Here is a 25,461-nt window from a genome sequence, read left to right on the forward strand (position 1 = left end):
GTGTTAATCCCAAACTAGACATTGGTGACTGATCGATGATTTTTTTTTTTTTAATCCTTGGAAGTCAGCAGGACATATTATGGGTGCTGACTCCTGAGGATCTTTCTGGTGCTTTGTGGCCTGGGAGGTCCCCTTGACCACAAGAATGAGGAAAATGTGGTCTCCTTAGCTTTTACACAAGCAGGGCTCTGTTCCTATTGTATCTTCATATTAAGAGTTAACAGGACCCTGCAGCTGCTCCACCTGGGACCCAGTATCTCCTGCCTCACAGCTCCTCTCCAGCCCCACTTTCTGTATTTAAGAATGGAAGTCACCTTCTGTAATGTTGTGTCTGCTGAGCATGTCAGCTGCTGGAAAGACAATGCCATCACCTTCGATCTAGATACAAGTCGACACTATCATTTCCAAGAAAAGAATATCCTCCAAAAATTAATCTCAAAAGATCTGGTGTTATTGAAACTGTCACTGCTTTGTTTCCTAGAAGAGGGTGCTTTGGGCAGCAGGAGTTTCCTGTAGTTTTATTTATTTTTCATCCTTGTTCATACAGACAGAAAGAAAGCTCTTTTAGGTCAATCTTTGTGGATTTTTTTTTTTGCATGTGTATTTCAAAACTTCCTGTTCATTTGCAGAAAAAGAAAATGATACAAAATGAAGAAGAGGGAAATATATTCTCTCCTCACCTGTAGTTTGGAAAAGAAAACTGGAATTATATCCCTAAACACTTATTTACCTCATATGTGGTATTTGTTGAATGGATAAAGAACCTTAGGGTACAGGGAAAGGAAAACTTTTAGGAGCTTATAGAAAATGAGTTCGTATGGTAATATTACTGTGTCATAGAGAAAATAAAAACATCTCCAGCTTGTGCCGCTGTTTATGAATTTTTGAAAACATTTCCAAGGTCAAGTTTCTGAGAGCAGGACTTGAAAACGGTGCTTTCACTCCCTTAGCCGTGATCTCGTCTCCCTGCAGGGTCCTGGCAGCCTCTCAGCTGCACTTCTTTGTGAACATCACTGGTCTCGGTACCTTTTGGTCCCTTCAGATAAGCCATCAGCTCACTTTTTTTCCCTTCTGCTGAGCAGTATTGTTCCTGGGCTCTTTTGTTAAGTCACAATAAATGTGTTGAGCAACCAGCAGGCTGATGACACAAAGTCGTTTATTGATTCGAAAACAAACCAAGGGCTCACTTCACCTTAAAATCCTAGAGCACAAAACTCCAGTTCCTCAAAAACAGCCAAAGCGTTAACACCAAAATACTTCAGTCCTGTTTTCAGGGCACTTTGGACATATTGAAAAAGGAGAACTCTGCCTTATTATAACAGTTAGCGTCTTTTTAGTCTTGGTGACTTTGACATCTAGCATCTTCCAGGTCTTTCTGGATGTTAATTATTTTGTCTTGTTGCCCCAAAATGCACAAACACAGTTGGTATTGAAAATTTACAAGACTCTGTTGCTTTTAAATTATATAATGACCCAAGGGCATTTTAGAAGAAGAAAGGTGGAGAGCTGTTTGTCACAGTGTTGTGTGAGTTGCAGTGCCCTAGGTGATATATGTGACTGGGTGAAAACAGGTATTTAATTTGTTACAGATTTACCATGCATTCTTTCACTCACTTGCTTCTTCATTCTTTCAGTGGCTAAGATGAACCAAACCAGAAAGCGTCTCTCAAGCCTTGCTGATTTGTCCATTTACGAGCAGAACCATCCTGTTCTCTATTATCTTGTCCTTGACAGTCTGTGTTAGTAAAATATATAAATAAAATAATCCACAGGTTCTGCCTAGTGCAGTGAAGGACTTTAACAACCTGTGGTGATAGAGGCTCAAGGAGGAGAGGGAGAATCCAGGTGTGTGCAGTCTGGGAGAGGACCATTCCAGCCAGTGGGGACAGCACGTGCCAATGTCCTGAGGCAGTGTGGCCTGAGTATCATGAGAGAGCAGGAGAGTGGTACAGGGTTGGTGTAAAACTGTTCACAGGTTCTAGGCTGTGCGAGGTCAGATAGCTGGGTCATGCGTCTCCCTTCCCAGGCCTCTTTAATCTAACTTAGCTGTCCCTGTAAGTCCTTGAACTCACCTTTTAAGTACCTGACCCTAAATCTTTGCTCACACTAAAATTCCCTTTCCTTCTCACGTCTAAAGGTTATCGTTATGCTGAGCAAAAAACAAAACCAGGAAAGGGTACATGCTTGTGATTCTCTTTGTGTGAGTTTCTGGGACAGGCAACATTCATCTGTAATGACGGGGGAGTTCAGGGTTCGGGGGGTTTGCAGCTGGGGGTGCATGACTGCAAGGAGGAATGAGGACCATTGAGGGTGATGAAAGCGCTGAATCTTGGTTGTTATGCTGGCATACAGGTGGATGTATTTGTCAAAACTCATCAGACTGTACACAGAAATGGGGCATTGATCAGATGTAAATCACAAGTCAATAAAGCTGAGCAAGACCTTATAGAGTAAGAAAAAGGGACATTTTATAAAGCTCAGATTCATCTCCATTATCTCCCCTCAGAAGTAAGCTCTCTACCTCCAGCATTCTGCTGTGTCCTATAGGTCTCTGTGGTTTGACACACACCGTGCTCAGCACTTCAGGAGCGTGGCGGGGGGGGGTGGGGGGGGGGTCACAGGCCGCTTCTCCTCCGGGCTGGCTTGTCCCCTTAGGAGGTAATCCCCATCTTGTTTGTCTTTTCCTCCACATGGTGCAGTCCTCAGAACTCAGAAGAGGACCCCACTGAACCCTTGTTCAATCAATGGCACAATTTTCATATTTACTTCCTGCCTGGTTCCCAGAAAGGATGGACAGGAAACAAAATTGATTTCCAGGAGCTGATGAGTGGGGGGGCTCTTCTCAGCACTGGAGCCTACATTCTGACTCCATGTGTAACAGTTGGGAGCAGAAGGGGCTTTTGACGGGCCTTCTTCACACCCAGACTTGCTTATTGACCTAGTGAGGTGTGTGTGATGGCTTCTCTGCTCTCCAGTAGGTAAATGCTGTGCTGACCCTCTGCATCATGCTTCTTAATGGTCCCTTATTCCCCTGGGGACAGACAGTGGGAGAATCAGTGTTGGCAAACGGCACAAAGTGGACACGACAGTGTAATAGGAAGGCGGCTATTATGTCCCTTTATTACATCCTGTGAAGGGTAATCGAAGTAGCGTGTGGTCTGTCGCAGACCTGCCGCTCGGCTTGTCGCGGGCAAAGATCTTAAATCAGCCCTCTTGTACTTGCTCTTCAGAAATCTCTCCCCTTCTCTTACACTCTCCTTATGCAATTTCTGATGTTTTGAACTGGCCGATTACCTGGAATGCCAGCTTTGCAAGACGTGACACAGAAGTTCACCCATTCCTTCCAACTCATAACACTTTCAAATTGTGGCTCCAAATGATTCCTGTAAAAGTAGCCGATCTTTATGACTCCTGGGGGATTTCTTATTTTAATCTGAAACTTTCTGAAATGGTTCAGTTTTGTGGAAATGATGGGGGAGTGTCTGCTCCTAGCAGTTTTTGTGTTCAAGGGCAAATCAACCTCTGTGCTTGCTAACTCTAATTTTCCAAGGGTTATGAGACTTTAATTTGATTCTTTATCCAATGTGCAAAGAATGTTCATTGGAATTTGCATAATACATTTATTGTATAATCACTCTTCACATTGGTTACCTGCTTCCTCAAATGAACAGTATTTTTTTTTTAAGGGAATATATTCATGTAGGACCAATTTGAACTTTGAACGGAATTAGGTATACCTCTGAAGGACAAATAAAAGAGAAAGAGGGGGAGGGCATGAAATTGTCCTGAAATTGGCTATTATGTAAAACTAGCCCCAATCCTGTATTTTCAAATATTCATTTTTGCAAATACAAGCAGGGGCAGGATTGCTGTCTTTAAACCTGTATTAAAAAATTGTTATGTGGAGAATGAAATACACCTGCTGGTCTTGTCCCAGAATGTATTTAAGGTGAGTGGATTGCATCAGGGTACAGTACAGTTTGAGAAGGTGAGGGCGCTGGAGAGGGATGACGACTTAGGCACTGGGCCAGGTGCACTGAAGGCATTTATATTCATTCACTACCCAGAGCCAATATATAATAGAGATAATATTGTTAACCTTAATTCTAACTTCATGCTCTTTGCCTTTGGACTCAGTGCTATCGCATGGCGTATTTCAAGATCAGATGGAAGTTGAATGACACGATTCCCATTTCTCCTGTTTTATGAGGATGGTGTGTGCAGTGCTGATTTGAAAGAGTGTCTGGTTGCAGGTCAGGGTGTCTCAATCTTTAATGTGCCCTCAGGTACTTGGAAATCTTGTCAACATGAAAGGTCTGAGTCAGTAGCTCTAGGGTGGGCCTAAGAGTCTGATTTCTGACCAGCTTCTAGGTGATGTCATTGCTGCTGGTCCTCAGACACCACATAAAGTAGCAAAGAAGGAAGTCTTTCAAGGTAGGCCTCTCCAGGCTCTGCTTGTAGAGCCATGTCCCTAGTGATCCGGGTCCTGACCCTATTTAGGACCATTGAACATCCTGGTCAAGGCTGCCCGAATTGCATTTCAACCAGCATCTCCTAGGATAAGAAATCCTGGTCTATTCCGATGACTAGGGTTTTTCAAGGAAGCTCTGCCTAGGTGAGGGAAGGCCTGGGCTGGAAGTCATGGGTCACCAGCTATCAGAGGACCCAGAGGAGTTGGTGCCATGAGCTACCATACCAATTTACAAGTTACAGTCAGATTACTTTGGGGAAAATGTGTCTTTGATTGTTGAAAAAAATCAGTATCAACTAATGAATGAATGTGCAATCACGAATATAATGACATGACTGTTCAAACTCTTGGCATGCTTTCTGAATCACAGATCTGAAATGTTTTCTCCTAAGATCCTGATGTATTTCCCAAATCCCTTTGAGAGAGATCCAACTTCATTGCAAGGAGAAGGAAAATGGGCTTACAATCCTTATATTTCAGGATATTTTGTGAATTTGATTTCACTGGTTTCTGATATCTTTGGTTTGTAATGCCTAAAGGTCCTTTGGAACATCTTTGAAAGAAATGAAAAAGTTAGGGAAAATCACTCTCTAAAGTCTATAATGCCTTGAAAGTATTGCCTATTACTATTTTATTGATTTAAAAAATCTTTTAAAATATTGGAATAAATCAGTTTGGCAAAGTAGGAAACATTTGGCTAAAGGCATAATGTATAGCTCATAAATCTTTAAGAAGTGTTTGGCCAAATCTTAACTACAAATGGTTTTCATTTCATCATTTTTGATGGAAATTATTTCTGTTTCTATATGAATCCCTAAGTGATTCTAATACATACACAAAGAAGAGCTCAGAATTCGTTTCAGATATTTTTGTTTGTTTATTTTTCAGTTAGAACACAGAAGGAATCATTGGATAGTTGCTTGGGAAGTGGGACCAAAGCCCTAAAATCTAGTTGGAAAAGGACTTATATTTCACTGAATAACGTTTCGTTTGGCATTATTTTTATATTTTATTTAAAAAAATTTTAACCACATGCATGCATTATTTTCAAGTGTCCAGGCCATTCATTGGCTGGAGCCATTGAGTGAAAGTGGATTAAAGTACTTGGTGGTGGTGGTATGAGTGAAGGCAGAGATTGTCCTTCCATTGATTCTCACATACTGAGGCCACCATCTCTGCTCTTTTATTTATATATATATATATATACACACACACATTTTTGCATATTTATATATACACATTTATTTATTTTTATTTGATGCACAGGGCTTCCCTGATGGTTCAGATGGTCAAGAATCTGCCTGCAATGCAGGAGACCCGGGTTCGATCCCTGAGTCAGGAAGATGTCCCTTGAGAAGGGAATGGCAACCCACTCTAGTATTCTTGTCTGGAGAATCCCATGGACAGAGGAGCCTGGTGGGCTACAGTCCATGGGGTCGCAAGGAGTCTCACACAACTGAGTGACCAACGCCGTTGAACACCAGGTCTTATTTGCAGCATGTGGGATCTTTAGTTGCAGCATATGGGATCTGGGCTTCCCTGGTGGCTCAGCTGGTAAAGAATCCGCCTGCAATGTGGAAGCCGTGGGTTCAGTCCCTGGGTTGGGAAGATCCCCTGGAGAAGGGAAAGGCTACCCACTCTAGTATTCTGGCCTGGAGAATCCCATGTATAGTCCATGGGGTAGCAAATAGTCGGAGATGACTGAGTGACTTTCATTCACTTGTATGTGATCTAGTTCCCTGACCAAGGAACAAACCTAGGCCCCCTGCACTGGGAATGTGGAGTCTTAGCTGTTAGACCACTAAGGAAGTCCCCGTCTCTGCTCTCGTGATGGAGCAATAGTCCAGAGCTGTACCTGTCTATAGAAAGGCAAGAGCAGAGAGGGAGGGAAAGATGAGCACAGGGGTAAGGTCATAGTTGTGGCTACCCTTCTGTGCACAAGGACTGAAGAGCTGTAATTAGAGTATTCAGTTGTAGCTTGCTTCCATCACAGTTACAAACCGAGTGGAATTGTTTGATCAACAGTCTGGCTGGCTTCTGCAGGCACAATGCATTACACACTTAAATCGTCCACTGTTCTTGATGGCAGAGAAACTTAGGACCAGTAGTTCACACGAGACATATATTTTATTTGTATCCTAGAATGAAGGAAAGGAAAATTTTGCAAGATGATTCACAGAGGTTAATCTATCCACTTATAGCCAAGCAGGCTGCTCCCTTAATCTCTGCAATATTATAATAACCTCATGACTGGTTTAGTCAAAGACCTTGGCAAATCAGTGAGTTTCTTTAATCTCACTAAAGCATAATGATCTCCCTAAGCCCATAAATAATGATCCTGATCCTAATTTTGACTGTATTCAGTAGATAGAAGTCATTTCTCTCGTTTAAAAATCAATTGAGTGGGGTGAGAAGGGAAGTGAGTTTTGGGATTTGAATTTGTGTTTTGCTTAATACTTTCGATGCACCTTAAATGGAATAAGCAGTGTCCCATTTTCAAGCGGCATGCCACCGAGCATGCTGCTCCCTGAATTCGTCCATCTTTGTAATTGTTTTATTCTGCCAGGGAATGCCACTTGGGACCCAGTTTCTTTTCCCGAGTCCTCATGTTGTCATTTGCTCTCAGAATGTACAGAGTTTGCCCCCACCAGGAAGAAATATTTGCGATTTTAGAATAATAGCACTGTATTCTCAGTTTTTTTTAAGTCTTTATTGAATTTGTTATGATCCTGCTTCTGTTTTATGTTCTGTATTTTGGGCCAGGAGGCAGGTGGGGCCTTCACTTCCCAACCAGGGATCAAACTTCCAGCCCCTGCCTTGGGAGGGGGAGTCTTGGCCACTGCACTGCCAAAGAAGTTCCTGTTTTCACTTGTTATGTCACATTGAGTCCTCCCTATGTTTTGTATTTAACCTACTGTGTGTCTGTTATGCACAAAAATAGGAAAGCAGAAAGATAGACTAATAGACACATGAATGTAGACTGTGGATAGTTTTGCCATCATGCTGCTCACCGACAGGGAGCCTGACATGGATGTTCAGCTCTGATGAGCAGGGCTGTGCACACTAACCCACGCATACTAAACTGAATGAAACCATGCTATTCTGCATGTGCTCACTGACGTAACCCCCCGTGTAGGAGGACCCCCTACTGTATTTAAATGTATTTATCATCTATCCTCCTAGATCAGAAGCTCCCCGACAGGAAGGGATGGATGTCACAGTATCTTAATTTTCCCTGCGGCATCGAACACACCGTCTTCCTTGCACACAGTGGATGTTTAGTAAATTTAATAGTAATATATACGCATTGTCTTTATATAATGAATATTACTCACCCATAAAAAAGGATGAAATAATGCCATTTGCAGCTACACAGATGGACATAGAGATGATCATACTAAGTGAAATATGTCAGAAGAAGAAAGACAAATATCATATGACATCACTTACATGTAGAGTCTACAACAGTGATATACATGTGCTTATTTACAAAACAGAAATAAACTCACAGACATAGAAACCAAGCTGACAGTTTTCAAATGTGAAAGGGGCAGTGAGGGGATAAATTAGTGGTTTGGGATTGGCAGATACACACTGCTACTGCTGCTGCTGCTGCTGCTGCTGCTAAGTTGCTTCAGTCGTGTCCGACTCTGTGCAACCCTATAGAGAGGCTTCCCCGTCCCTGGGGTTCTCAAGGCAAGAATACTGGAGTGGGTTGCCATTTCCTTCTCCAATGCATGAAAGAGTGAAAGTGAAGTCGCTCAGTCGTGTCCGACTCTTAGCGACCCCATGGACTGCAGCCCACCAGGCTCCTGAATCCATGGGATTTTCCAGGCAAGAGTACTGGAGTGGGGTGCCATTAGGTAAAGAATAAGGTCTCCCTGTATAACACAGGGAACTATATTCAGTATCCTGTAATGACCTATGAAGGAAAAGAATCTGAAAAACTGTGTGTGTTTATGTATTCTGAATACTTTGCTGTACACCTGAAACTAACATTATAAATCAACTGTACTTCAATAAAAGTAAGTAAAAAACTAAAATTAAAAATAATAACAGTAAAGTCACAGGATGATTCAAAAGTGTCTTTCCTCACAGGTCAGTTCTATTGTAAAACCTTATGTTTTCTCTTATGGAAGTAGAATATCAGAATTAAGTAATTAAGCTCAGAAATCAGGGAAGAGAGTGAAACAATCTGTTTTCCATGGGTGGACCTTTTTACCCGTCTTATTTGCCTCTGCCTGCTAAGCATCTGAAGGTTGCAGCCCTTTGCATGAGAGTACATATGCTGTTCTTTTCTGTATGAAACAGTTCCATCCTTTTTTCCAAAGATGCTTCAAAGAACAAATCATTTCGGATTTTAATGGTTTAGATTCTTTTCCTTCGAAATGAGCACTGTTTGGCCTTTGCATTCTAGCAGGATTTTTCTTTCACCTTTTTTTTTTTTTTTCACATCTAAGTTAGGCTGTAGGCCTATTGTATTGTAGCATCCTTCCTTCGCTGTAATGATCAGTCACAGGACATCAGTGGGAAAGGAAATACTAAAGAAATGATTAGGTTCTCTTGTTAGTCTGGTTTTACAAGCATTATGTGCAGCAAAGAATTTATAAGTGCTGTCCTTCAGCTATCTCCTTTGATCAACATAATGCAGAGAACTAGGAAATCCAATAATGAGAGAAGACATTTGGCGGTCACTCAACAATTTAGTGATGTACAAAACGGAGAGCTGAAGTATAGATGCCTGGAGGCGGCCTTGAGCCCAGCAGACTTCCAGGAAACCTGTAAATCACCCCTCCTTTCCTGCAGGCCGCCTTCTCTCCTGCAATTTAGTTTTCCCGCTTTGAGCTCAGACAACATCCACGGCATGTTCTTAAGCCAAAATAGAAAGCGGGGGATTTATGGCAGGGTGATTCTTAAACATCAGCTGTTTAAGTTGAGTGGAACTTTAGTGGAATGTGTGATTGCTAGACAAAGTGTTCACTTCTTCTTTTTAAAAACCACATTTGACTCACAGCTGGATTGTCTCTGGAAGAGGTTAGGTGTTACCTCAAGCCATGTACTTCAAGTGGGCTTTTGGACAGTCCTCCGACAGGAACATGAAATGTAGTGTGAGGTTGCACTCTGAGAGCATGTCTTGCTCACCTCGTGGGCTCATGCCACCATGCATCTGAGCCAGCAGTCCTGGTTTGTATCACTTCCCCACACAAAGAACCATCCAAAGTTGGTAAATATGTGAGCACTTTACATAAAGGATTTAAAGAGCCAGTAGCAGTACAGAAGTATGAAAAAGACTGTTGACTATGATAAAGATGATACCAAAGGAGAAATGTGAATGAGGGGTGAATTAGGAGGTTGGGAATTGACCTTTACAAAATGTCTATATGAAATAGACAATCAGGGGCTTCCCTGGTGGTTCACTGGGAAAGAATCATCCTGCCAGTGCAGGCCTCACTGGTTTGATCCCTGGTCTGAGAAGATCCCACATGCTGGGGAGCAGCACAGCTACTGAGCCTGTGCACTACAGCCTGGGAAAATCAGCTACTGAACCCACGTGCCTAGAGCCTGTGCTCCACAACAAGAGAAGCCACTGCAATGAGAAGTCCACGCACCACAGTTAAGAATAGCCCCCACTTGCCACAACTAGAAAAAATCCCAGGCAGCAACAAAGACCCAACACAGCAAGAATAAATAAATAAAATTATAAAATAGATAATCAACAAGGACCTGTTGTACATAGCACAGGAAACTCTAACCAAGATTCTGCAATAAACTATATGGGAAAGGAATCTGAAAAAGACTAGATATACAGATATGTATGACTGATCACTTTGCTGTATGCCTGAAACTAACACATCATTGTAAATTATCTATCCCCCTCCTCCTTGTTACTCACTCAGTCACGTCCCAACTATACTCCAAAATAAAATAAAAGTTAAATTTAAAAAGAGGATAAAGATACTTTCAACAGAATTCAGAGGGATTGTCACATAATGGTCCCGTTGAATGGCAAAAGTCATAAGAAGCTGCCTACAGATATACTAAAGAAAATAAAACCAAACCCTCTGGTAGTACCATTGTTTGTAGAACTGTGTCACAATTTCTAAATAAATATATTTTTGCTTCTTTATAAAGTCACTAGGCTTGTAGTGCAATAAAAAAAATAGCAAAACTTTAAATTAACCCACCAAGTTTCAAGCATTTCAGGAAAGCATTGATTAGATCTGCCAGTGGAATGAGTGCATTTGGCGAATGACCTAATTAGTGTGGAGCATGGAGTTCTTTCTCACTGCTCTCTGCTTCCTGCTAATTGCAGAGCTGCTGGCCTTCTCCCCCTGACAAGGAAGGAAAACAAGGACAGGGGTGTATGGAGGAAACAGTGGCATACAGTTTTCATCCATTTGAACCTGCTGCCAGGCTTCATTATGTAATTGAGGCAGTGAGACCAGTGGCCTTCCAGCCTCTGGGGCGGGTGTTTCCAGTGGGTCCCATTTTATCGAGGATTTTAGCAGTTACCGTAAAGCATTATTAGCTGGAGCTGAACTAATCTCCCCATGCTGGCCCTCACCAGATGTAGGTATGGAGGTTTCTGTTCCCAGGCTTGATGATTTATCATTAAGGAGAGCAAATTGAAACCAAATTGGAGTTGCTTTATTCCTTCATAAATGCATCATTATTCTCTAGGGGCAGCTTCGTATTTCATTCTGTTTCTTTGTGTTTGTGATGTAGTATACGCTGTCACATAAAACTCAAGAGTGCAGCGTTTTCCTCCAGAATCATGGCGTTTTGGGGGGAATTACTTGAGATGTTTTACCTGTACACATTCATTTTAATTAGTGAAAGTAAGTTTGTATGAAAAACAGAACTTACTGAAATATTTTTTTAATATTTTCTTGGTGTGGACCATTTTTAAAGTCTTTATTGAATTTGTTATGATATTCCTTTTGTGTTATGTTTTGGTTATTTTGGCCATGAGGCATAAGGGATCTTCACTCCCTATAGCTAGGAATTGAACCTACAGCCCATGGAAGGTGAAGTCTTAATCACTGAAATACCAGGAAAGCCCCCAAAACATTGATTATTTTATAACTTTGTTTCCCAGGAGTCTTCAGGAGAGATGTTTTGTACTAAAGAGCCCCTCTCTTTGCTGGCACGATGGCTCTTTCGAAAGACACTCTTCTCAAAGTTCACCTATCACCTCCCTGATTCAGAGGAGGCTCAGGGAGTCTCCTCCCCTGACAGGGATTTCTTCTGTTTGGACTGAAGTTTAGCCCTGGAGCTCAGCCTCACGATTTTGTACTATCCTGGGGGATGTGTGGGGTGGACGAAATGGAGGAAGCCACGCTGTCATAGCAGCCAGGAGTCGTGAAATCCCTGGGGCCTCACCGGCTGGCAGCATGGCTGAGTGAACCATGGCTGCTTGGTAGAGTCAATGTGTATTAAGACACCTTTATTAGTTAATCTTCGCATAAGTCCCATGGAGTAACTTAGCATCTTTTTAAACATGGTTTCAATTAATTTCAACAAATGTTTATTAAGCTCAGGCTGTGTCCCGGAAACAAAGATACAGAAAGAAATAACACCTAGACAATGTTTGGGTTTTTTTTTCTTCCTTCCAGTTACTATGAGCAAAACACCAGGTCCCTGTTTTAACACAGGACAGCACTTTAGCCATGTTCTAGAACCCCTTTAACACTTCCACTTTCTCAGGAACATTATCCTAAAAATTATCTGTCTTTCTGCCTAAAGCTTTAATCTCTTGACTTCTGCTTGATCTTTCTTAGCAGCATTCAAACGTACTAAGAGCAACATCTGTCTCATAGCAGAGTAACAAATAAATACATGTTTAATATTTTGAGTGAATACTCAGTAGTACTGTAACCCAGGCCAGGGAATAGGTACACATGTGCAGACAAGTAGACCACATTCCCAGAGATGCTTATTTCATTTTTCCAGAGGTGAAAAATGAGCATTGCTGGTTTTGTAAGCTCACAAGTAAGTGCATCTAGCATCTAGCTAAGGTTGGAAACCATAGACCCTAGCATCTCCCATCTTACAAGCAACAAACATAAACAGCTCCTTAGCCTCACATACCCCTCAAGCTAAAACTGGCTCCTAGCTCTCCTTCCCAGCGACAGAATAGCAGACAAGACTGTAAACCCTCTCTACTTCTCCATCTTGCTCTTGCTCTTCAACCACTCAAGCAGCCTTCAGTCCCCATCCCTGGCCTGTAGCTGAGCATGGTAAGAACACGTGATACACGCTACTGTACATAAAATAAGCTACAAAGACCTACCATAAGGCACAGTGGACTATATTCAGTATTGTAACAACCTGTAATGAAAAAGAATCTGAAGCTGTGTCCATGAAACTAATCCAATGTTATAAATCAACCATGGTTAAAAAAGACAAGTTCACATCCTTAAAACACTGGGCGTCTCCAGCTCCCATCTTACTCTCACAGTGGCCTTGGACACCAGTGATGTCTCTCTCTGTCTCTTTGGCTTTGAGACACCTTCTTCCCTTTGAACTTGTTTCTTTCCATTGGATTCTCCTTCAGCCTCCTTTGAGATCTCCTTTTCTCATCTCATTAACACTTCAGTGGTGAAGTTTTAGCTCCAAACCTGTGCTCTTTTCCATTTCTGCAAATTGTACCTTCATGCTGTTGACCTCCTAGATTTTATTTCCAGTCTTGTTCCCCTTTCTGAGCACCAGCCTAATATATCCAGCTACTACCTGACATTTTTACTTAGATGTCTCACAAGCATTTCTGGCTCATCATGTCTCAAACTGATATTTTTTTTTAAGTTTTTTATTTTTTAAATTTTAAAATCTTTAATTCTTACATGCATTCCCAATTTTCCCTCTCCCCCGCTGGTTCCTCCTCCAGGCTCCCAATTTCTGTAAATCACATTTCCACCTGCCCATTGGCTTAATGCTGAAAAAAACAGTGGTAATCTTTGTCTGTCTGTTTCCCTTATTTCGAACTCAGTCCATCCATCACTGGGTCCTGTTAACTCTGCCTCCAACATGTAAGTCAAGCCATCCATTTCATCCTTTCTATTTCATGGCCAGTTGCTGTTTGTCCAGATTACTATAATAGCCCCTAGGTCATCTCCCGGACCCCGCTCCTATATCCCACCTCCCCTACAACCAATCCCATCTTCAGGACAAGCCACTGAGAGTGCTGTTATAAAAATGCAGGTCATCTCCTGCCCCTGCTTTCGTAAAACCTTCAGTAACAGTCAATCATCAGAGTCTGTGGTATATGCTCTCATTTTCTTTCAAGGAAGGCAAACCAATTTGTTATTATAGATTCATTTTTGTGGTTATTCTTTTTATGTTCATCTCCCAACTCAACTATAAGCTGAGTAAGGATGCAAACTGGAACTATTTTTTCCCCACTAGTCTATACTCTGTACCTGGCAAAATGCCTGACATAGAATTTCATTCTTGAATGAGAAAGCAGCCTGTGAATGAATGAGGAAGCTTGACCAAAGCAGGAGGTGGAAAAGGTGACTTATCAAACTTCATGTAGCCCATTGTGTTGAGAACTCAATCACCCCCTAGATAAGTGTACTGACTGAATGAGCTGGGTTGAATTTTTTTATGGGATTGTTATATTTCATGTGCTAGCCTCAACATCTAAGAGATTTTGAAGAATTGTGACCTCTCTCTCTGGTGGGCTTCAGAGGCTTCTAGAAATAGGTTGCAAAGTAAGATTATAAAGTGGTTCATTGTACAGTCTATTTGGAGAGGCCTGTGCAGATCTGGCTTCAAATCCTGCTCTACCAATTAAGCAACTTGTGATCTGGGGGGTCAGTCTTGTCACCTGGCTTACACTTTGGTTTCTCTGTGTAAATACATAAACAGGCATGAGGACAACGGTATTGATACCTGTATCATTATCATTTCATCAGGTGCCAACACATCACCCACCCAGGGCAGTTGTTGGCCCATAATAGATAGTCTATATTTTATTTTATCATATGCTCCCCCTAACACTACTTCTAGACTTATTTTGCTCTTCCTCCTCTTTTTCTTCTCCTTCCCTCATTTTACTCATCTCAGGGATGGTAATCTTCATGTTACTCACATAGTTTGTATTTTGTGGGAAGAGAGGAATTAGTAGTACTAACAGAGCAGCCTTCCTTGTGCATTGGAAACACGAACTTCCAAGCTTTTCAAGAGCATTGGATGGTACACTGATGAGTAACACGTTCATTTTTTTGTTAACATGCTGGGAGGGAGAAAAAGAAGACAAGATTCAAGGGGAGAAAATTAAAAAGTTAATTACAGGAAACAACTTGGTAATTGAATTCCTATTCACTCTTTAGTTATTTCAGGGAAGAGGGTCACAGTTCATGGTTAGTAGGTTTGCCTTACCAGTGCTCCTCAAAACTTCTACATGAGAGAAGCAAGGGGATACAGAGCTGATACCTGCTTGGCAGCAGAGAAGAGGAGCAGGATGCATGTGGGGTGGGCTTTGAGTGCCCCAAACACATTCTTGGATCATTTCTAGTTTGAAATATTTTTGGCAGCTGAAATTACTCTCAGGTGAAGCCCTGACTAATACAGCTATATTTCACGGGCATGCAAGATCCCCCTTTTTCATTTATTACATTTTACTGGCTGTTTCCTTAGCCTCACTATACACACAGGCACATGGAGGCACACAAAGTACAATATAGGCAACTTTGGGAACTTCTCTGGTGGCTCAGATGGTAAAGAATCTGCCTGCAATACGGAAGACCCAGTTTCCTGGGTTGGGACAATCCCCTGGAGAAGGGAACAGCTACCCACTCCATTGTTCTTGCCTGGAGAGTTCCATGGACAGAGGAGCCTTGTGAGCTAGTCCATGGAGTTACAAAAAGTCAGACATGACTTTTTCCCTTTCATAGGCAACTTTTATGCTCTTTTCAGATTGTACTTAAGCTTCAAAAAAAAAATAGCAAATAAGTGACATCGGTCTTCATTTCTTATTTTTAAAAAGACATTTGAATATTTGTCTATTTATCACAAGTTCCTTAACAGTCAAAACTGTTTATTTAGGATGTTATCTGAGAGAGACATGTCCTGTAATGAATTAACATGGGCTTGGAAATCAACTGGAACTAGGCTCAGATCTCCCTGAACTCATTCGTCACCTTCATTCATTCATTCAACACCATTCATTCATTCATTCATTCAACATTCATTTATTGAATGGCTGCTTGAATGCCAGAAACTGTTAAGTTTGCCGGTACTAACTTCATGCAGGTTCTAGCACTGCTTTTAATACCATCAAGTTTTTTGAGGTTTAGAAAATTACCTTTTGAGATAAACTTTTCTACATTTTTCAGCATTTTGTGTTCCTGATTCTTGCAACAAATTCATTGAAGAAAGAAATGATTAAATATGTTACCTTATTCACCAAATTAATCTAAATCAGCTTGCTGATGGCATAGCCAATCTCCAAAGCAACCTCTAGAAAATAAGCATGTTATTATTTTATGTTTAATATTGTGATCTCTTTCCTGACATGCTAAGGGCCATAGATTGAGGTCTGTGGTTCAACCTGGGTCATAAGTGCGAGTGTGACCACAAACTCCCATTGCATCAGTGACACAGAGATGCTTGCGAGCGCTAACCCAGGGCTTTGTGTTTTCACAGGGTATGGTTTTGTAGATTTCGACAGCCCAGCAGCTGCACAGAAAGCAGTAGCGTCTCTCAAGGCAAATGGCGTTCAGGCACAGATGGCCAAGGTAGGAACGGTGTTTCAATTCTGTTTTATTACTTTTTTCTTCTGTGATCGTATGTTTTTCCATTCCTATGAAATGAATTGAAATTGGAGTTTGTGACCATTTGGATTATGTTTGTTAGGGAGGAATAAGAAACCTCATTGTAGACTTGGCTTGGAAGAATCTGGCTGGTTTATTTCATCAACTGTTTGTGTATATGTATTAATGTTCTCTTTTATTATGGTTACTTTATTGGCAATTCAAGGGCACTTGTGAAATGTTCTGTTTTACCCCAGATAGGAGAGGTGTGTGTGTGCCCATGTGTAATCTGGGGCTCTCACCTATAAACAGTTTTGGAAGAGTACAGTTCTCAGTAAGATGTCTTTGATAAACTATGTGTTGAAAAATTGCTCATTGTCATGCTGGGGATAGATGATCCCTGAATGAGGGGATGGTCTGATCTGTGCAGGAAAATGAGTTTAACCCAAGTGTATATTGTCTGTATTACTAGAATTTCACTTTGGCCTTTAAAATAGAGTTTTCCTAGGTAACAGTCTCCCATATATTAATAATTTTCAATACACTGTTATTGTTTTGTAAAACCAGTAGTAGTTTGGAACTTTCTACCTAAAATTATAATGCATTTTTATATTCAAGAAAATAAATAAAATCATTTGTAATAATTTCTTATCCTGATATTGCAGTGGTAATTATAAGAATCTACACATATAAAATGATATAGAAATACACACACATATTGTTCACTCAATGGCAACTTCCTGGTGTTGATATTTTACTAAAATTAACATATAACCTTTGGGGAGACTGAGTGGAGGCCCCAGGGGATCTCGCTATATGATCTTCCTATAAATCAAGGATTATTTCCAAATAGAACTGCTTTAAATATCAGTTATAACATAGGAAGGCTCAGTACATGTTTGTTTTAAGATAATGGTCATTTTGGAGTAACTCATATGTAACTTTAGTTTTCTGATTCCTATCAGTGAACGTGTGGATCTTTGGCTTCCCAAAAGTTAGGTGGAAAGTCAGCAAGTCTTGAAATACGGATCAAGTACATTTATATCGTATTTATGTATATATCAATACTTACTCTTAACTTTTCCTAGAGAGAGCTGAGTTACACTAAGTTGTCAATTTTTTGGTCATTAGGATTTTATTATCATTGCTAAAATTCTTTGATGACATTTTCCAGTTTCAACAACTATAACTAGAGGTGGGCTATTTGGTTTTCTTCATCTTCTAGCAAGCTGATACCTCCTATATCTGTTAACCTTTCATTGTGGGTCACTGCCCATAGAGATTACTTTGGTGGACTTGTTGCCCTTGATGACACATTAATTGTTTTTCTAGGTGGGATAAATTAGAATTTGAAACCTTTCAGTTGTGTAATGCATTTCTCCTCATGACTGTGACTAGAAGTTTTGAATTTGGTCATGAACTAAGATTGATGAAGTTAATCTTTGTAATTAATAAGGGAATTACATGCATGTGTTGGTTTAAAGGTTACCTGACGAAAGAATCAAGTTACTTGGCAACTTTAGTAGTGGCTTCTTATACCCAGCAAACATGTGTTATAAAACATAGTTATTAGGGATATGCAAAAGAGAAAGTGAATTTCGAGCCTATTGACAAGAAAATGGTGATACACATGCTTAAGTAAAACCCTTGTTATTGGCGTATCTTTGATCTGTTCTCTGGATACACTGCCAAAGTTTGCGAATTGCTAGATTGTGGCAGTTTAGAAATAATGATTACAGTCTGTATAATCTCCACTGTTCAAATGTCTCTCAGAAGGAGACAGTTATTTGTTGGATAAAAACCCCTTGTATCTTGCGCAAGAGGGAAAGAAAGCTGTCTTTGATTTTATAACCACTGAAAATTTGTTGTGAATATTTTCCTTTTGTTTCTGAGCATTGTGGTATACAAGGAATCTCTCTCTCTTTTATATACACACGCCAATCACTGACATCTCATCTAGACAGGAAACTGTCAAAGGGAAGATATCTTGAAGAACTTCTAGAAATGATCAGTTATAGTCAGCATGTTGACCCTTGCCCATGTCCCCTGTACACAGTAAGGAGATTCCAACTGCTTTGCTGAAAGGCATCTATTACATTTCTGGAGTTGCTTAAAGATCTCTTCCTTATCAATTATGCTGTCTGTGAGGAGGTTCTTATTCTCTTTTTCCTCACTGATTTTAAATCTAAAACCTAGAGCTATGGGTCCACATCTGCCTACTGGAAAACTCTCAGCAGTAAATGACTCTGTAATCGAACTACCCAGAAGCAAATAAATAGCCTCCCTTTGACAATGAAATGGAACACGCTTGACCACCTGTATTAGCCGATTTCTCACTGAGCTATTGGATTTCATGGCCTTTTTTTTAATTTGTCCTGGTGAGAACTGTTATTTATTATCATATAAACCTGCAGTCTGCAGGGTGTGGAAAACTTGCACTATATTTTTTGCCATTCAAGTACCTAGTGAATTGCTGCCTGCATCCTTATCCTTATCAATATCCTACTATGCAGTTGTGGACTCAGGATTTAATGACTCCAGGATTTTCAAGCAAAATGCCACAAATAACCTAGGTTCCCAATAGCAACCTGGAGCAAACATGAAACATTTCAAGTGAATCGCTTTAGATGTCTAACTCCAATGTGTGCATATGAAAAATTCAGCTGATTTGTCAACAAACAGGAATTAAACAATAAATCCTTCAGTAAGTGGTAATTGATTAATAATGTATAACCATTAACACATACTATCATTTTCTGTGTACTTGCTGTTCTGCCAAAAAGGGTTTTTAGGGATCAAAGGACATGTTTCTTTTAGCAGAACACATTTAAAATATTTTATTAATACACAGCAGTTAAGAGCATAGGTTTGGAGGGAGATAAACTTGGCTTTGAATCCTGGCTCTTGTACCACCTTGGCTAAGTTATTTAAATATTTCTGAAATTCTCCAATAATAATACTTTGGTTGTAGGACTTCTGTGAAAATTAACTAAAAAGATAACAAATAATTTAGCATAGCACTTAGATTATATTAAAATTCAATGAATGTTAATTATTCAATATTGTTATGCATTAAATTTAAATTTGTTACTGAACTTTCCATAAATCATGATGCATGCTTCAAGTATTACTTTATTTAAAAAGTGTTCTGAGAAATACAATCAATAGGATCAATCAACAAATGTTTTACTTGCCAGGCACTGTGGTAGCTGTCTGAAAATCAAGATTTAATAAGAATTCTTTCTTATGCTGAATTTTCATCATGTAGTTTATCTCTTGGGATAGCTGCAGCTCTGGGTTAAAACTATTGACTGTTGATGTTCTTGACAATTTTAGGGTATTTAGGAGAAAGTCATTAATATGTCTCAACCATAAAAGGAAAACAGCTGAGGAAAAGAAAAAAAAAAAAAACTAACTAACTAACCACAGTTTACCTTGTAGGTGTTTGCTTTACTCATTAACAAGAAAGCTGTAGAAAGGCAGTGAAAGTTTTGAGTGCCATCAAGGTTAAGGCTTCTCTGCAGCTCTTCATATGTGGTGTTCATCAATACATTTGCATTTTCTTATGTAAAATGCTGCATATTGTACCCACATTTAAGCCAGGAATATGAAAAGGGTAAAGGGTTGAAGGATCGTAAGACTGATTCTGAAATTTTAAAAGCTTTTCCAGACTCCTAGCTCAGGAACTTGTGTTTACATCTCAATGGCCAAAACTGAGTCATCTGGTTTCTCCTTTAGCTGCAAGAGATTCTAGACTGATGAATATTTTATCTTGTTGACCTGGAGTGGAGAAAAGCAAGAATTGCTTATCTCCCTGGCTATTTGAGCAGCATGCATTCATTCTTTCCTGAAGGGAGCCCACCTCAAAGCCTCACCCTGCAATCGCATGAGGGCACAACATCATCTCTAATACCCCCAGACTCAGCTGCTTAGCACCTCATAGCTTTTAAAAACAACTTATCAGGACTTCCCTGGGGGTCCAGTGACGAAGATTCTGTGCTTCCCATGGAGGGGGTTCGATCCCTGGTCAGGGAACTAGATCCCCCATGCCACAACTAAAGAGCCTGCACACCACAATGAAGATTGAACGTCCCATGTGTCACAACTAAGACTCATCACAGCCAAAAATAAATAATAATAATAACAAAGTTATCTGTGTTCCCACAGTACAGAATGACAGAAAATCAGGAAACATGGATCTGATGGAAACTACCACTTTGGAACAGAGAGTTTGGAAAACAGAAATCACTGGTAGCTAATACATGTAGAATTCAGCTGGGCAGGAGTGGAATTCTTGTGTTGTCAGTGTAGGAGTTTCCTTGGCTAGCCAATCACATCATGCATACCTGCCATCCAAGATTTCTCTTGCCCACTATTTCCCAGGGTTTCATGGAGGCCTCCCTGGAGGGCTGCACAGCTTTAGAAACTGAGTTTTTCCTGATATAAATTTTGAAGCTCCAGAATAGCTCTATATACTCTGCAGTCAGTAATTACCACCAGCCAAATTTTGGTCATCTTCACCTTAGCAGCTGTCTTTCTTATTTCCCACATGTCAATTACAATCGTGAGGAAATAGAACACAGTTCTTTCTTCCACGGAAGAAGTCACCCCGTGCTCAGTGCCTTTAAATAGAGTTTTATCAGGGATTCCCTGGTGGCTCAGAGGTTAAAGCATCTGCCTGGAATGCAGGAGACCTGGGTTCAATCCTGGGTTGGAAAGATCCCCTGGAGAAGGCAATGGCAACCCACTCCAGTACTCTTGCCTGGAGAATCCCATGGAGGGAGGAGCCTGGTAGGCTACAGTCCATGGGGTTGCAAAGAGTCAGACACGACTGAGCGACTTTACTTACTTTTACTTATCAGGTCTACAACTATGACTGCTGTACCAGTTACAAAAGGTGGTTCACCCCACTGTGGGATATCTAGAATAAATCAGAGTTAGGTTATCACCAAGGATACCAAGTGTCCAAGAGGATATCAGATCATCAGGAATAATGTAAAAAATACTGTGTCAACCATTGCTGCTGCTAAGTCGCTTCAGTCGTGTCCGACTCTGTGCGACCCCATAGACGGCAGCCCACCAGGCTCCCCCGTCTCTGGGATTCTCCAGGCAAGAACACTGGAGTGGGTTGCCATTTCCTTCTCCAATGCAGGAAAGTGAAAAGTGAAAGGGAAGTCACTCAGTCATATCCAACTCTTAGCGACCCCATGGACTGCAGCCTACCAGGCTCCTTCATCCATAGGATTTTCCAGGCAAGAATACTGGAGTAGGGTGCCAAATGTCAACCATTAGGATAATATAAAAATGCCATGTCAACCATTGTGGAGAACCAGGTTGGTACCAAAGGAAAGGAATTCTTTTTTATAAATCAGTGAACTTAGTCTTGGTTTTGAGGGGAAAATAATCTATTTTGAGATCAGAAGTGAAAATTTAAAAAGTCAGTGCATAAAGGAAAATAAATTCTGTAACTCCAAATATGTATATGCATACAATTATTATTGTTTGGCCACACTGAATAGCATGTGGGATCTTAGTTCACCAACCACGGCTAGAACTCAGGTCCCCATCAGCGGGAGATCAGAATCTTAACCACTGGACTGCCAGGGAAGTCCCCATATAATTAATTTTTAAAAACTCATCACCTCTGTGGAGTCCTAACAGTTATATTCCATGAGGAGAAATTTAATGAATGAATGAGGGACCTATTGCGCACAATCTTCTAGATTTTTTAAAAAGTTCAACCACTAGCCCCATGAGGTTGTCTACCAAAGCTACTCTTCTGAATGCAGAGACACATAAGCAGGCTTGCTCATCCAGACTCTTGTAATCTATAGCAGTATTAATATTGCTTTTAATCTGCTTATATTGCTTTGCTTTTACCATTTCTAGGAATACAAGAGTCAGCAGGCTATTTGGTGTCCAGGGATCACTACATTGTTGGGGCCTACTAGTAACCCACCAACAAAGAATTTTCTCAAAGGATCTCATGTCAGAAGATGATAGGGAAAATGTCACTTTCTGTGACTAGATGGAAAAGTCAATGAATACATTTTATTTATTCCTACCTGTTACATTATTTCTGATGCTAATGTGAATGGAATTATTTTATTTCTTTTTCAAATATTTTATTGTTAGTGTATAAAAAAGCAACTGATTTCTTATATTGATTTTGTATCCTGAAACTTTACTGAAGTCATTTATTAATTCAAACAGCTTTTTAATGAAGTCTAGGGATTTCTGTAATATAAGATCATATCATCTGTAAACAAAGACAGCTTCACTTTTTCCATACCATTTGAATGCCTTTTCTCTTCCTGCCTAATTGCTCTGGCTAGGACTTCCAGCACTATGCTGAAAAAGACAAATGGTGAGCATGCCCTCCTGTGTCTTATTCCTGATTGTAAAGGAAAAACTTTGAACCTTTACCATTGAATATGATGTTAGCAGTGGGCTCATCATGTGTGACATTTATAATGTTGAAGTATGTTTCTTCTATAGTCAATTTGTTTAGAGTTTGTCATGAAAGGGTGTTGTATTTTTGTTATTATTGCTATAAACTTCTCTTAGAACTACTTTTTTTTGCATCCAGTGAGTTTTGGTATGTTGTGTTTCTATTTTTGTCTTTTTCAACATGCGTGCATTTTTTTAAATTCTACGTTTGATTTCTTCTTTGACAAATTGGTTTTTCAGGAGTATGTCGTCTAATGTCCACCTTTTTTTCTGTTTTCCTTCTGTTAATGACTTCTAGTTTCATAACACTGTAGTTGAAAAATATACTTGGTATGATTTCAGTTTTCTTAAATGTTCTTATATCTATTTATCTGACCTATCCTAAAGAGTGTTTCTTCTGTGCTGAAGAAGAATGCATATTCTGCTACTGTGAGGTGGAATGGTCTCCCCTTGTCTCTAAGGTTCATTTGGACTAAGGTATAGTTCCAGGCCAATGTTTTGTTATTGATTTTCTGTCTGGAGGGTCTATTTGTTGTTGAAAGTGGAATAATGAAGTGCCTTGCTATTATTTTATTGTTATCTGCATCTCACTTGAGAAATTAGGATTGTTTAATATAATGTTGGTGCTTTGATACTTTTGATTGCTATATATTCTTGACGAATGACCCCACTTTGTCATTATATAATGCTTTTCTTTGTCTGTTGTTACTATTTTTGACTTAAAGTTTACATTGTTTGGCATAAGTATAGGTATTCCTGTTCTCTTTTGATTTCCACTTGTATCAAATGTATTTTTCTAGCCCTTCACTTTGAGAGTATGTGTGTCCTTAAAATTGAAGTGAATCTCTTGTAGGCAGCAGTTAGGTAGGTCTTTTAATCCATCCAGTCAGTCTATGCCTTTTGATTAGAGAGTTTTATTTCATTTACATTTATAGGAATTACTGATAGGCAAGGACGTCCTGTCATCTTATTATTTTTTCTAGCTACTTTGCAGTGCCCTTGTTCCTTTCTTCTGGCTGCCTTCCTTCGTGAATTGATGATTACCTGTAGTGATGTGTTTTGATTCCCTTCTCTTTACCTTTTATGTATCTAATATAGGTTTTGCTTTGTGGTTACCATGAAGCTTATATAAAGTAGCTTATAATAGTCTATTTTATCCTGATTACAGTATAATTTTCAATTGCACACAAAAAATATTTTCTCTGTTTTCTATTTTTTATGTCACAATTTACCTCTTTTTATATGGTGTAGTAATTAACAAATTACTATATAGTAGGTTTTTAATATCTTCTTTAACTTTGATGCTAGATACTAAATGGTTAACACACCAGTACTTTCTAGAACTAGGGAATTCCAAGTTTGACTGCATACTTACATTTAGCAGTGCATTGTATATTTTCAAATGGTTTTGTGTTACTAATTAGCAGCCTTTCATTTCCGCTTGAAGAACCCCTATGACAAGTCTAGTAGTGATGAACTCCCTAAGCTTTATTTTGTGAGGAAATCTTTATTTTTCCTTTTTTTCTAAAGAACAACTTTGCCAGATAGAGTAATCTTGATTGGCAGTTTTGTTTTTTTTTTTCCTGCAGTGTTGATTATTGAAATAATTTTCAACTCTGATAAATTGTTGTGATCTTAAACTAGCTTTTACCCAGGGATATTTAATTCATTTCCCAACCAGTTACCTGGGAGGATGTAATTACTGAGTCTGCCAAAAATGGTTCGAGGTAATCATTCTACCTATGGACTGGAGGTAATGGTTGTGATTGGGTAAGATGGACATCTTTATTTCTTAAGAACACATGCACCAAGGAATTGAAAATGAAGATCAATAGCACTTATATTTTAAAAGCTTTAAGGGAATTTAACATACAATTGAATATGCATACATACATGCACACATATAATCTAGAAAATGTCTATTTTTTAAAGTTGTTTAATTATCATCATTTTTCTATACAATTACTCAACAAATATAAAAATGTTTGACAGCTTCACAGCCAGTTTAGCTGTTGCTTGAAAATGGAGCTTAAAGTTAATAATAAAATTAAATGATAGGCTTCTGCCATCTCTGATTTTCTCTGCATCCTATGTTTATTACAATATGATTTATATCAATTCAACATTTATAGAAGCTATTCACAAATATATTACACAGGGGAGGTAGAAACTAGAGTGCTGTGAATGTGTCAGCCTCATTCAGAGATGGGCTGCCTTCCTTCCCACCTACAGGACACCCATTTTATCCACTACTGGAATTAATCAAACTCAGGGTCTCCTGGCCAAAGCATATTTGAACATTCTCCATATCTAAGAAGCATTCCAAACGAAAAGGCAATGTCCAACTTCAGGAAAGTGGTGCAATTCAAAACAAATACAAACTGTCTTTCCCTGTCTTTCTCTATTGAAATTATTATTATTATTTTTAGCATCCCTGGAAAAGTGACTTAAGCAATTTTATGCCTTTCAATAAAAGGAATAAACTTTTAGGTGAAGTGGTACTGAGGGCTCATTTTCTTATTCTGATGAGTAACTTTTACTCTTTTTTTCCCCCCCTATACTGATGAAAGACTTTAGGCTTTTAGGATCCATTTGGTAATAATATCTCTATATCAAACATAAACTGTCTTCCCTGTTATTTTTGTTTAAGATAATTGAAGAGAGCTACTTGATAAGCCCAGGGCCAAATTAATTTTACATGTAGACATTTCTAATTCAAAGGTGAACTGCAGAAGTAAAAGACCTTCTGAAATCATTCATGTTCAAAAATATAAATTTATAATT

At 39.6% G+C, this 25,461-nt stretch overlaps 1 protein-coding gene across 17 annotated transcripts in view; it reads left to right on the forward strand.

Moving 5' to 3' along the window:
- Nucleotides 1-25,461, forward strand: part of RBMS3 (RNA binding motif single stranded interacting protein 3) — an 811,389-nt gene that overhangs the window by 336,378 nt on the left and 449,550 nt on the right. For all 17 annotated transcript variants that reach the window (XM_069561193.1, XM_069561198.1, XM_069561203.1 and 14 more), the window contains one exon: nucleotides 16,121-16,212. In XM_069561193.1, coding sequence (XP_069417294.1) covers nucleotides 16,121-16,212 — 92 coding nt within the window. The remainder of the gene's footprint in view (nucleotides 1-16,120; nucleotides 16,213-25,461) is intronic.

Source organism: Ovis canadensis, chromosome 19, assembly GCF_042477335.2.
Source record: "Ovis canadensis isolate MfBH-ARS-UI-01 breed Bighorn chromosome 19, ARS-UI_OviCan_v2, whole genome shotgun sequence".
NCBI classification, from domain to species: Eukaryota; Metazoa; Chordata; class Mammalia; order Artiodactyla; family Bovidae; genus Ovis; species Ovis canadensis.